At 43.6% G+C, this 12,787-nt stretch overlaps 1 protein-coding gene across 1 annotated transcript in view; it reads left to right on the top strand.

The window, feature by feature from the left end:
• LOC138299188 (stonustoxin subunit beta-like) overlaps positions 1–12,787 on the top strand; it is a 136,953-nt gene that overhangs the window by 17,476 nt on the left and 106,690 nt on the right. The window contains exon 2 of the mRNA XM_069237285.1: positions 10,609–10,719. Within this exon, the coding sequence (XP_069093386.1) occupies positions 10,632–10,719 (88 nt within the window). The 5' untranslated portion in view covers positions 10,609–10,631. The remainder of the gene's footprint in view (positions 1–10,608; positions 10,720–12,787) is intronic.

The following is a 12,787-nucleotide window of genomic DNA, read 5'->3' as shown; positions in this document are numbered from 1 at the left end:
CTATGCTCACGCAGGCAAGAGTATGGCATATGGGCACACACATGAGCATGGGGCCTTCATTATAGGTACACATGTGACAAATGGCTTAGTGAATGCAGATGTCAGACAGCTAGGATCACACAGTCAAGAGGTGTATAGGTGCACACTTGTTGATCTTGGTTAGGTGTGTATGTGGTTCACACAAGTGAGATGTGGCTAGGTTCACACAGATGTTAAATAAACAAAATGTATTATGTTTGGTGACACTGATTATCAAAGTACCAAGTTAAATTCAGTTTGTGGCATTCTTTAAAAAATAATGTATATCAGGGGTGTCCAATACATAAGCAGGCAGGCTAGGGTCCTTATCTGATTTTTGTGAACGTAAAATAAATTTACATGCAATTAATCTATCTACAACATATTTACAGAGTCAATGTTTACTTGAGAAACATGTCCTAGAACAAACCCCTCTGACCTATGTTGAATGCTTCAGACACATTTAGAAACAAGTTTGGGATCATAATCAGCATTCACAGGTTAGGTACCTACCCACCAATCAGTTCTTCATCTAAACATGCTCTTCATACAATAGGCACTCACCTTTCCTGTGCACACAGGCAGTTATGAGAGAAGAAAGACAAAGGATTGTAAATTGTATGTGAGATGAATACCTGCATGTTTGGTGGGCACATTTGTGCACAGGGCTGGGCCTGTGTGCAGACTGGAGTTGATAAGAAGGTGCCACCCATGTGTAACACCCAGGATCACCCTGTGTTTAATGATTATGCTCTTACGGAATACCACTGATCATAGGGGATTATTCTTTGCCATTTATTGGTTTTGCCTTCACTTGTGGTATTTCTGCCGGGGATTTTCAGATTGTACGCAGTCGTGGCTGGCAATTGGGCAAAGAGGCAGGTGGTGGGAGCAAAACAAAAAATATATATTAAAAAAATTAAACTTACCTTAAGGTTTCTGCCGCAATTCAGGCACCGGCTCGCAGCCTGCCCTGCGCCAATCATGACGCTGCTCAGAGCAGCATTATGATTGGCTGGAGTGCCCTGGCTGGGTGCGCCAATGCAGACTGCAATCCTAGGCCTGCTCTCTCCAACTTGGCAACACCGTGCTGGGTTGGAGACGTCCTGCGAAACATACATGCACACTCAAGGGTCTGCTCTGTACACTCCCCTCAGTGCTCGTCATCTCCATGGCCCCTCCCCTTTAATAATAAAACGATAATAAACACTGTTTTTTATCGTTTTATGTTTAAAGATTTGCAGCTGCTGCTGGCAGGGGGGCGAGGCTCCTCCGCCATAGCAGAGTAGCCGCCTTGGTTGTACATGTGCATTTTAAGCGGTGTCTAGCCAGATGGTGCGCCTAATTAAAAGATGGTTATAGTTAGCAAGTGATGGCTGGAACTTGGATCCGAGGCTTTGACTGGCCATTTGAGCCAGCCTTTGAAATATACCCATAGCATATCATGACACCAGCACACTCAATATTTGAACAATAACTAAAATTATTTTTTATCTACTTTACCACCCTTTTTCATTATCACATATTGTAAAAGTTTTATTTTAGTGAAGACAATTCCAGTAATGACAACACATCAATGACCATCTGATGTCACTTCCTGTGGTGTCATCTGGAGATTAAAAAGTATATGATGTCACTTCCTCCACTCCTAACATTTTGGAGAACAACGTCCAAGAAGGTGTGATATGGAAATGATGAAAACATTTGTGTATGAGGTCAAATGTATGATGGGGTATAACGGGCTTTCTAATTGATGTAGTTTTGTATAGGGTGTGAGCATAGCGGCTAAAAGACTCCAGCCATCGTGCTATGAAAAGTTTAAGTGCAACAGCAAATAACAACACTTGTCATATATTTACAAAAATAGTATCTGCATGTTAACCCCTTCGCTGCCAGGCCTTTTCCCCCTCCTGTGCCAGGCCTTTTTTTGCCTATTTGGAATAGTTCTTGCTTAGGCCCTCATAACTTTTTGTCCACATAAGCAACCCACCCCAAATTTGCGTCCTTTTTTTCCAACATCCTAGGGATTCTAGAGGTACCCAGACTTTGTGGGTTCCCCTGAAGGAGGCCAAGAAATTAGCCAAAATACAGTGAAAATGTAGTTTTTTTTATAAAACAAATGGGAAAAAGGGGCTGCAGAAGAAGGTTTGTGATTTTTTCCCTGAAAATGGCATCAACAAAGGGTTTCTGGTGCTAAAATCACCAGCTTCCCAGCTTTCAGGAACAGGCAGACTTGAATCAGAAAACCCAATTTTTCAACACAATTTTGGCATTTTACTGGGACATACCCCATTTTTATGATTTTTTGTGCTTTGAGCCTCCTTCCAGTCAGTGACAGAAATGGGCATGAAACCAATGCTGGATCGCAGAAACCTAAACATTTCTTAAAAGTAGACACAATTCTGAATTCAGCAAGGGGTAATTTGTGTAGATCCTACAAGGGTTTCCTACAGAAAATAACAACTGAAAAAAATAAATATTGAAATTGAGGTAAAAAAAAACAGCAATTTGTCTCTACGTTTTACTCTGTAACGTTTTCCTGCAATGTCAGATTTTTTAAAGCAATATACCGTTACGTCTGCTGGACTATTCTGGTTGCGGGGATATATAGGGCTTGTAGGTTCATCAAGAACCCTAGCTGCCCAGAGCCAATAAATGAGCTGCACCCTGCAGTGGGTTTTCATTCTATACTGGGTATACAGCAATTAATTTGCTGAAATATAAAGAGTGAAAAATAGCTATCAAGAAAACCTTTGTATTTCCAAAATGGGCACAAGATAAGGTGTTGAGGAGCAGTGGTTATTTGCACATCTCTGAATTCCGGGGTGCCCATACTAGCATGTGAATTACAGGGCATTTCTCAAACAGATGTCTTTTTTACACACTCTCTTATATTTGGAAGGTAAACATTTAGAGAAAGACGAGGGGCAATAACACTTGTTTTGCTATTCTATGTTCCCCCAAGTCTCCCGATAAAAATGATACCTCACTTGTGTGGGTAGGCCTAGCGACCGCGACAGGAGATGCCACAAATCACAACGTGGACACATCCCATTTTTTGTTAGAAAACAGAGGTGTTTTTTGCAAAGTGCCTACCTGTAGATTTTGGCCTCTAGCTCAGCGGGCACCAAGGGAAACCTACCAAACCTGTGCATTTTTGAAAACTAGAGACCTAGGGGAATCCACAATGGGGTGACTTGTGGGGCTCTGACCAGGTTCTGTTACCCAGAATCCTTTGCAAACCTCAAAATTTGGCTAAAAAAAACGTTTTCCTCACATTTTGGTGACTGAAAGTTCTGGAATCTGAGAGGAGCCACAAATTTCCTTCCACCCAGCGTTCCCGCAACCACCTGATAAAAATGATACCTCACTTGTGGGGGTAGGCCTAGCGCCTGTGACAGGAAATGCCCCAAAACACAATGTGGACACATCCCATTTTTTGACAGAAAACAGAGGTGTTTTTTGCAAAGTGCCTACCTGTAGATATTGGCCTCTAGCTCAGCCCGCACCTAGGGAAACCTACCAAACCTGTGCTTTTTTGAAAACTAGAGGCCTAGGGGAATCCAAGATGGGGTGACTTGTGGGGCTCTGACCAGGTTCTGTTACCCAGAATCCTTTCCAAACCTCACAATTTGGCTAAAAAAACACGTTTTCCTCACATTTCGGTGACAGAAAGTTCTGGAATCTGAGAGGAGCCACAAATTTCCTTCCACCCAGCGTTCCCCTGAGTCTCCCGATAGAAATTATACCTCACTTGTGTGGGTGGGCCAGGTGCCTGCAACAGAAAAAGGCCACAAACTTGTAGAGATTATGGGGATAGCACAGCGAGTTCATAAGCACATATTCTTCTTTTATACATCTTTAGGCTGACTCTGCTTTGGGGACCCACACAAGTGAGGTGTCATTTTACTTTGGAGACTGAGGGGAACGCTGAGGAGTAGGAATTTTGTGCTGGAGCGGTGATCGTACAAACGAAAGTCAGGAAAATATGCTTTTTTAAGCAAATTTTGAGGTTTGCAGAGGAGTCTGGGTAAGAAAACTTTGGGGGATCCACGCAAGCCACACCTCCCTGGACTCCTTGGGGTGTCTAGTTTTAAAAAATGTCTGGGTTTGGTAGGTTTCCCTAGATGAAGGCCACACCCAGGAACAAAAACATAGGTGCCCCCTCCCCCCAAACACAGGTAGTTTTGTAATATATCATTTTGATGTGTCCACATACGTCTGTGATGTGCCAAACACTAAAATTGTGAAAAGAAATGCACTTAGCTTATGTGAAAAAGACCACTTACCCACCAACCAGGTTGGTGGCATGCTTTATCATCGGGGTCCCACCTGAGACACCTAGCGTTTCACAAGTGTGCTGCGACGCCTGATTACAGCGGAGCAGGTTTTGTCATTTGTACCACACATACTGTTTGGATTTGGAGCGAGGGTGAGTGATGGTTCAGTAGATCAAATTTTATTAACAAGAGATTTCACAAAAGTGAAATGCACTGGTAATAACTGAAAGGCCAAAAAACTGAACCAATGATCACAGCTCGTGAGCTGTAAAGACACAGCAAGGCACCAACCGCTTTACAGTCCATTTACACACCTTTCATACATGACATGCACAAGACCATTCACGCCGCCAGCCACGGGCCCAGCACATTACAACACTCGCATCGACAGACAGCGCCAGTCAAGGGCCCATCACTTTTATACGCCCACATGCCTGATACAGCAATCACACCAGCTGATGAGTGTGTGGACTGGCGTTTGGCTGGCACCGCTAGCCAAGCACCACCCCACCCATACCGCCAGCCAAGCGCCACCCCACGCATACCGCCAGCCAAGCGCCACCCCAAGCACACCGCCAGCCAATCGCCCCCCACCCATACCGCCAGCCAAGCGCCACCCCACGCACACTGCCAGCCAAGCGCCACCCCAAGCACACCGCCAGCCAAGCACCACCCCATGCACACCGCCAGCCAAGCCCCACTCCACGCACACCGCCAGCCAAGCGCCACCCCACGCACACCGCCATCACTTTTTTTGTTGTTTATAAACAACAAAGAAACCACTAACTAATTATAAAATAAGTACAAAACTACAAACACAAAAGCTCTAACTAAATACATGACAGTAATGCCAACCATGAAACTGAACATATGAAAATATAAAACAGGCAGTTTACGCTCACGGTATTTCCCAAAAAAAATTCCTAGTGTGGTAACTTCTAAAACAGCGGGGCACACACAGCCCAGGCTTTGAAGGGCATTCGGGGCAGTACATCCGGCTCTCCCTCCGGATTGATCTCCGGGCACATACTCTACATTTCTTTGTGGGCAAGTCTTTTTTGGGAGTGGGAGGAATGTGATCTGGAAAGTGGCAATCTTTCAATCTAGCCACTTCCTCCACCACTTCTACTCTAGGAACTCTTGCCAGTGTCACCACAGTAAGGCTCTCTATCACTGACTCCTGAAATTTAACAAATGTCATCCTTGACTCAGGTGAACAATCCTTGAACACAATAAAAGCATTAAAAGTTGCCAAATGAAATAAATGTAGGGCCAACTTTTTATACCACACGTAAGACTAACGAAGAGCAGTGTAAGGTTCCATCCTCTGATCTACTTTATCAACACCACCCATGTGCCTATTGTGGTCCAAAATGCACGCAGGTTTGCGCACTTCCGCAACCTTACCCCAAACAGTCACAGGGGAAGTACTCTCATCGTGGATGGTAGATAGCATGTACACATCCCTCCTGTCTGAAAATTTCAGATCTAGCAGCTCATTATTCCGCAAGGCACTGCACTGTCCCCTCTCAAGTTTTTTACAGACAGGCTCCCTTGGATAGCCTTTCCGGTTAGAACGGATTGTGCCACAAGCAACAGTGTCCACTCTAAACAAATCCTTGAACAACTGCACTTCAGTGTAGAAATTATCTACGTACAAATGGTGACCTTTGTTAAGCAGTCGTCTACCAAGTTCCCACACAATTTTTTTGCTAACTCCAAAAGTGTCCGGACAACCAGGAGGGTCAATACTGGAATCCCTTCCAGCGTAGACCTGGAAATTATACACATATCCTGTACTGCTTTCTGACAGCATATACAATTTAATCCCATACCGTGCCCTCTTACTAGGAATGTACTGCTTAAAAACTAAACGCCCCTTCAAAAGGACCAAAGACTCGTCCACACTTATCTCTTTGCCTGGAACATAGACCTCTGAAAGGCCTAATCTTAAAAAGACGGTCACAATCAGGGGTGATCTCGTGGCAAGGCTAAAGCATTGTCTACAAAATGCAGCATACGAAGAAGAAGCAAATAGCGATTACGTATCATAGTTGCAGGAAATATAGCCGTTGCCATCAAGGGACTAGTAGACCAATAAGAAGCCAGTGAGGGCTTCCTGATCAACCCCATCAAAAAAGTCAAACCTAAAAACTTTTTAATCTCTTCCAGATATGTGGGAACCCACTGAGTAGCTCTAGACTGAGGCCTAAGTCTGGCAGCATTGTCCATCAAATATTGCTCTGCATACAAATTAGTCTGCTCCACAATCTCTTCCAAAAATACATCGTCCATAAACAAGTGAAAGAAATGGACAGGCAAAAAGTTTTCCGTATTGACTCTACACCCTGGGAGACCAGTAAATGCAGGTAACTGTGGCTGCTCCATGTTTGGGGCAATCCAGGTGTCAGGTCTTCTAATGGGAAACCCTTCAGCCCCAGGCTGCTGCACTCTTGGCACATCAATGTCCTCCTCTACTACAGGCCCTTCATCTGCTCTGAGAGTAGCTTCCTCATCAGAAGAATACTCTCGGATAGAAAACTCACTGCCAGAATCTCTGACTTCCTCCTCTGCCTCAGATGCAGAGTCAGTCTCGTAATCATGGTCTGAAGATGACTCAAAGAGCATGCCAACAACCTGCTGAGCGGTCACTCTGCGGCTAGCCATGATCCTCGCTAACAAAAAATGGATTGCCAACAAGAAGTAGCACTAAAATAAGTAATAAACAAAGTGTAGCTTTATCACAAAGAGTTATGTACTAAAAAACTATACCACTCACTTTCCTGAAAAAGCTACTCACCAGCAACTACTCTGCATAGACACAGCAATCACCAATGATATCCCACTAAAAAGAAAAAAGCAAATTAAACATATGACAACACAAATATCGTACTCAAATCTAAGGACAATTTCACACACAATACTGCATTTAGTACACCACCTACAAACATGTCATTCATGCATGTCAACAATACTCCTGTGGAGTAAATTGCTTTCACTTACCTAAAACATGCAACTATGCAAACCGCAAGACAACTACTGCCAAAACCGCAAGGATCCACAGCAAAGGAAGCAAAAGCTTTGAACTAGAACAAAAAGAAGAAATAAACTGTTATAATCACAAATACAAATACTTAGCCAGTTGACAAACACCCCGCCACCAAGAACTTAGAAACTGTCCCTGGTGCCTAAGTGGCTTCTGCCCCACTAGGAGGCAGATGGGCCTAACAAAATAGGCTGATCTGCCCCCAAGTGGGGCAGAAATGGCCAACAGCTCTGTACCCTTTTTGGGGGGCGGCCCTTGCCAAAGGGGGCAAATGGGGGTGCCCCCAGCACACAAAAAAACAAAGGGAACCAAAAAAAAACTCTCTGACCCCTTGGGGGCAGATGGGCCTAACAAAAATAGGCTGATCTGCCTCCAAGGTGGGCAGAAATGGGCATCACTAATGTGCCCCCTTTGGGCGGGCGATCCTTGCCAATGGTGCCACCCCCCCCCCCCACACACACAAAACACACACGGTGCCTAAGTGGATTCTGCACCCCTTGGGGGCAGATGGTTGTAAAAAAAATTGGCCGATCTGCCCCCAAGGAGGGCAGAAATGGGCAACAGCTCTGTGCCCCCTTTAGGTGGCGACCCTTGCCAAAGGGGGCACCCCCAGCACAAAACAAAAAAAGGGGAGCAAAAAAAGAAATCCCTGGCGTATTGGTGGTTTCTGCCCTCCTTGGGGGAAGATGGACCTACAAAAATAGGCCCATCTGCCCCCAAGGGGGGGCAGAGATAGCCAATACAAAATTTCCCCACTTTGGGGGGGCGACCCTTGCCCAAGTGGTGCCCCCAAACACACAAAACACACACACACACCACACAATCCCTGGCGCCTAGTGTGTTTCGACCCCCCTGGGGGCCAGATCGTCCAAAAACATGGCCAATCTGCCCTCGGGGGGGCGAAATAGGGAAAAAAAATAGCCCCCCCCATGGGAGCGACCCTTGCCCAAGGGGTCGTTCCCAAAATACATATGAAAAATGAAATCCCTGGTGTCTAGTGGTTTTCGCCCCCCCCCCGGGGGCAGAAATAGGATTAAAAAAATAGCCCCCCATGGGAGCGACCCTTGGACCCTAAAGGAAAAACCCTTTCCTTCCCCCCGTGTCTGTTTCCCTCCCCAAACCCCCAAAAAGTGAAGGACTTGCCTATAGAAAGTCCTCTTCCCTTGACGCGCTGGAAGCAAATGGCTTCCAGCGCGTCCCGACAATACTTGATGATGTCGGCGCGCTGTGAGCGTGCTGACGTCATCAGATTGCCGGAGGGGGTCGGGGGTGGAAGGGGAAGGGATTCCCCTTCCATCCACGACCGGGGGGTGTGGGTGGGGGGCCCATGGGGGGAGCGTTAGCGCTCCCCCTGTGTCCCGGGTGCAGGACGAGGTGATCTCGTCCAAGGCACCCTATGGGTTAATATGTCACAGTATATATTAGTAAATACATGTTAAGTAATAGAGTGAACGATACAGCGTATTGCCTAATTATTAAACACTATTGTATCTTTTAGAACAAGGTATACAGAGTAATCTACATAAAAAGCAGAGGTTTTCACAATCATTCAGCTGGCAAATGATGATGCATGGTAGTCCTCAATATAGAATCTAACAAAATGTATGAAACAAGCTAGCATCCAGCATAGTCTCGATAACTGGAACGCTTGTAAGTACTTTCCGAAACTTGACTAAACCACTGGTTAGTTGTATACCAGCACCCTTTAAAACTACAATTTATGGCATCAATATATATTTTTTAACATTCAGCTTTTACAATACAGTGACTACAGTGTTGTGAGAGTGTTTCCTAAGCATAAGGAGCTGTTCGTTTTCTTGTGTTCTCATTTCACAGCATTATAATCCTAATAGAGTTCACTAATTGAGATTATTTTAACAAACTATACTGTGACATAAAAAACCCATGCCAGGCTAGGCAGAACTTCCTTTCCGCTTTAGCCCTATTCTTCCTACAAGGATAATAGTGACAGTCGTTTTAACAGGTGTGAGGTTACTGCCTTCATTATACCATAGCAGTTCTGGATGTACAGATTTTATACTGAACTCTTGTGCTGACAGCTGTTCCATACAGGTCCTTATACCAACACCCACACTGACAGCTGTTCCATAGGTTTCATGATATACCAGTCCTTACACTGTCCCCACAGTCACAGCTGCTCCATTGACCTCCAGGACACCTGGGGGTCTGTGCTCCCTCTAAAACTGACAGCAATGTTATGGGGGTTTAGGGCACTCAGTGTTTATGCTGGTTCCCACACTGACCGGTTGTGCATGTACTCTACCAGATATTTCCTAGTTACCCTAGTCTTGTGACAACATTTGCAGGGGCATCAGCATCTTTCACCATTTATTACTAGCTGGTCTAGAGAGGTCAAGGTCGGGAGGGCTGTATGACACAACCATGCATGCCTAAACCACGCATGTCTTAACAACGCAGTTGGAACCACAAAATGCGTATTTATCACGCATGCCTTTACCAAGCATTCCTTTACAACAAATCTCATTGTAAAAGCATGCTTAGTAAAGGAATGTGTGAAAAGGCATGCATGGTTGTGTCATACAACTCTCTGTCCCAGAGCGCTAAAACCCTGCGTCCTGTAAACATAAAAACTACCCTGAGTCCTACACCGATCCTGATCCCTAAAACTGCCCCCCCTGCTAAAAACTCCCCCCCAAACCCAGACCCACTTACCTCCCCACATGTGCAACCACTGCCCCTCACCCTAAAACCCTGCCCCCTGTAAAAAAAAAAAAAATACAGTGACATTCTCTTCTTCCTTGAGCCCTAAAATCGCTCCCAACTCTTAAATAATCCCCTCTAAACCTGCACCAGCCCCACTTACCTCGCCAGATGTGCAACTAATGCATATAAGTGCCCCCTTGCCCGCCCTGAGCCCTAAAAAAAATTCTACCCTGACTATGAACCCTAAAACTGCTCCCACCTCTAAAACCTGACCCTAAACCCAGCCCCAACCCCATTTACTTCACCATGTGTGCAACTACTGCATGACAGTGCTCCCCTTCCCCGACCTGAGACCTAAATCCCTGCCCCCTGTAAAAAAAAAAAAAAACTACCCCCACCCACCTGCCTGACCTGAGCCCTAAAAACGTGGGGACACGGCACGCAAGGCTTAGCCCGCGTTGTTAAGGACGTTTCCCAGTCGAGAGTGTACAATTCCACTGTCTGTGATTATGTATACAAATATCTTTACCGGAAGGAAATGAGAATAGTGTACATTCATATTTTGATTCTGTTTTTCAGCTCTTTGTAGAGATTCGAACAATATGTGTTCCATCCAGGTATTACCAGCGCTGGGTCGGCCTCTTCAGCTTGGGATGTTGTATGACTGTCGGAACGATACCATGATTCCAGGTAAACACACACAATATGCTGGTTAAGTATTTGTAATTGTGATTAAAAACACATCTCAACAAACACGGACGTCTGATAGAATATCAAGTGGCATAAATATTGTGTGGACAGAATATTGGGTCTAAAATATAGAGGACCAAAATATCAAGAAGGTAAGTACAAATAGGTAAGTGTAGATTTACTGTTCTTAAATCCGCAAAAATGTACCTTCAAGATATATACATCACCAAGGTATGTATTTGGGGTGTCAAGCTTAATAAAACATGCTTTCCCATGGAAACGTACCTTCCCTATAGTTGTCCCCTCGATATTTCTGACACAATTGTTTGCCCACACATTATTTTTCCTCCCTATTTGCCCAAATACCACAAACACAATCCCTTGGGATAATATACAAATACAATATTCTTAAAATGCAGAGAGTGTATGGAAAATTCAGTCCAAATAACACATTTTTTGACAGTAAATGTATAAAAACAACCTTTTTTTATAGGAATTGTTATTGCTTTTATGTGATTGTAGATCATTGTCAATAGGGTGCTACTGTTACCCAACGTAGGGCTGATTTAGAGTTTGGCGGCTGGGGTTACTCTGTCACAAACATGACGGAATCCCGTCTGCCGAACTAGGATTCCATAATATCCTATGGAGTATGGCAGACGGGATATCTGTCATGTTTGTGAAGGAGTAACTTGTCCGCCAAACTCTAAATCAGGCCCTTAATGTTACTTAGGTGTCAGCACCAAGGGCCACATGTATCAAGCCTTTTTGCATTCGCAAACAGTGTGAATTGCCATTTGCGAATGCAAAAGTGCCTTTCAGAATGTGTGAAAGGCAGTGGCAATGCAATTTTAAGGAATCGCTAAAATAGCTATTCCTTAAAATTGCGAGCCCGTTTAGAGAATCGCAAATTGCGATTCTCTAAATAAGAAATCGCAAATAAGGAATCCTTGTTTGCGATTTCTTAAGCACATGTATGGAGCTTTTCCTTAATGCAAATTGGGCATTAAGGAATCGCAATTACCACCAAGTAAAACTTGGTGGTAACCATGTGCAAAATTAAAAAATGCATTAAAAATTCATTTTTAAAATTGACATGTAACGCACACATGCCACTTTGGCATGTGTGCGCCTTACAAGTCCTAAAATATTTTTTTGGGGTGCAGCAGAGGGGGCCTTAGGCCCCCAGCACCCTAGGGTTTTGCATTTCCTAAATTGCGAATTCAAGTTAGGAATTCGCAATCTGGGAAATGCAAAAAAATTGCAAATATGGGCCTACAGGCCCATAGGTGCGAATGGGCTCAAAATCGCTATCTGCGATTCGGTAATAGCATTTGCAATTTTGAAGAAATCGCTATTACAGAATTGCAAATAGGATACATACCATTTTGCGAATCAGAAATAGCGATTTCTAAAAAATCGCTATTACCAAATCACAAAAGGGTTAGATGATACATCTGGCCCCAAATTCCTAGCTAACGATCATTGAGCATTGTTATTATTAAGGACTGTCAAAGGCAACAGATCTGACTTTTTTAGTGATCAGCGAGACCTATTGGTTTTGCAAATTTCTATTTGCGTTTGGCTAAGGGAAGAATTTGAGCGTCCTGATTCTTGAATGGAATTTAGCTTTTTCACCATTCTAAATGGCAGCATTATAAATGGCATCAGATGTTTTCTTGATAATAAAAAGGGAAATACATGCTTTATAATAAAAACATACGTTGAAAACATAAACAATTAACGAAATATACATTTATATTAAATGTATTTTTTAAAGAAAGTTATCCATTCCTGCAGTATAAACCTTCTTAAATATTTTTAAACATAGACGTACCAACATCAAACTTTAATAATTAAAATAAACATAAAACCCTAACATAAATGAATAAATACAAAAAAATATATACATGAATTACATCAATAAATACAGCATTTCACAATAAAAATAAGACATATCCTTCTCCCCATCATAATTTAAATAATAATGCTAACAAAACATGTTTGCATTTTTCATAAATATTATAAACAACTACAAAATAATTTGAATACTAAAAAAATTGCCAAA

The sequence above is a fragment of the Pleurodeles waltl genome, chromosome 6 (assembly GCF_031143425.1).
Source record: "Pleurodeles waltl isolate 20211129_DDA chromosome 6, aPleWal1.hap1.20221129, whole genome shotgun sequence".
Taxonomy (NCBI): Eukaryota; Metazoa; Chordata; class Amphibia; order Caudata; family Salamandridae; genus Pleurodeles; species Pleurodeles waltl.
Note: the sequence above shows the minus strand (reverse complement) of the source record. Positions and strands in the feature narration are given on the sequence as shown.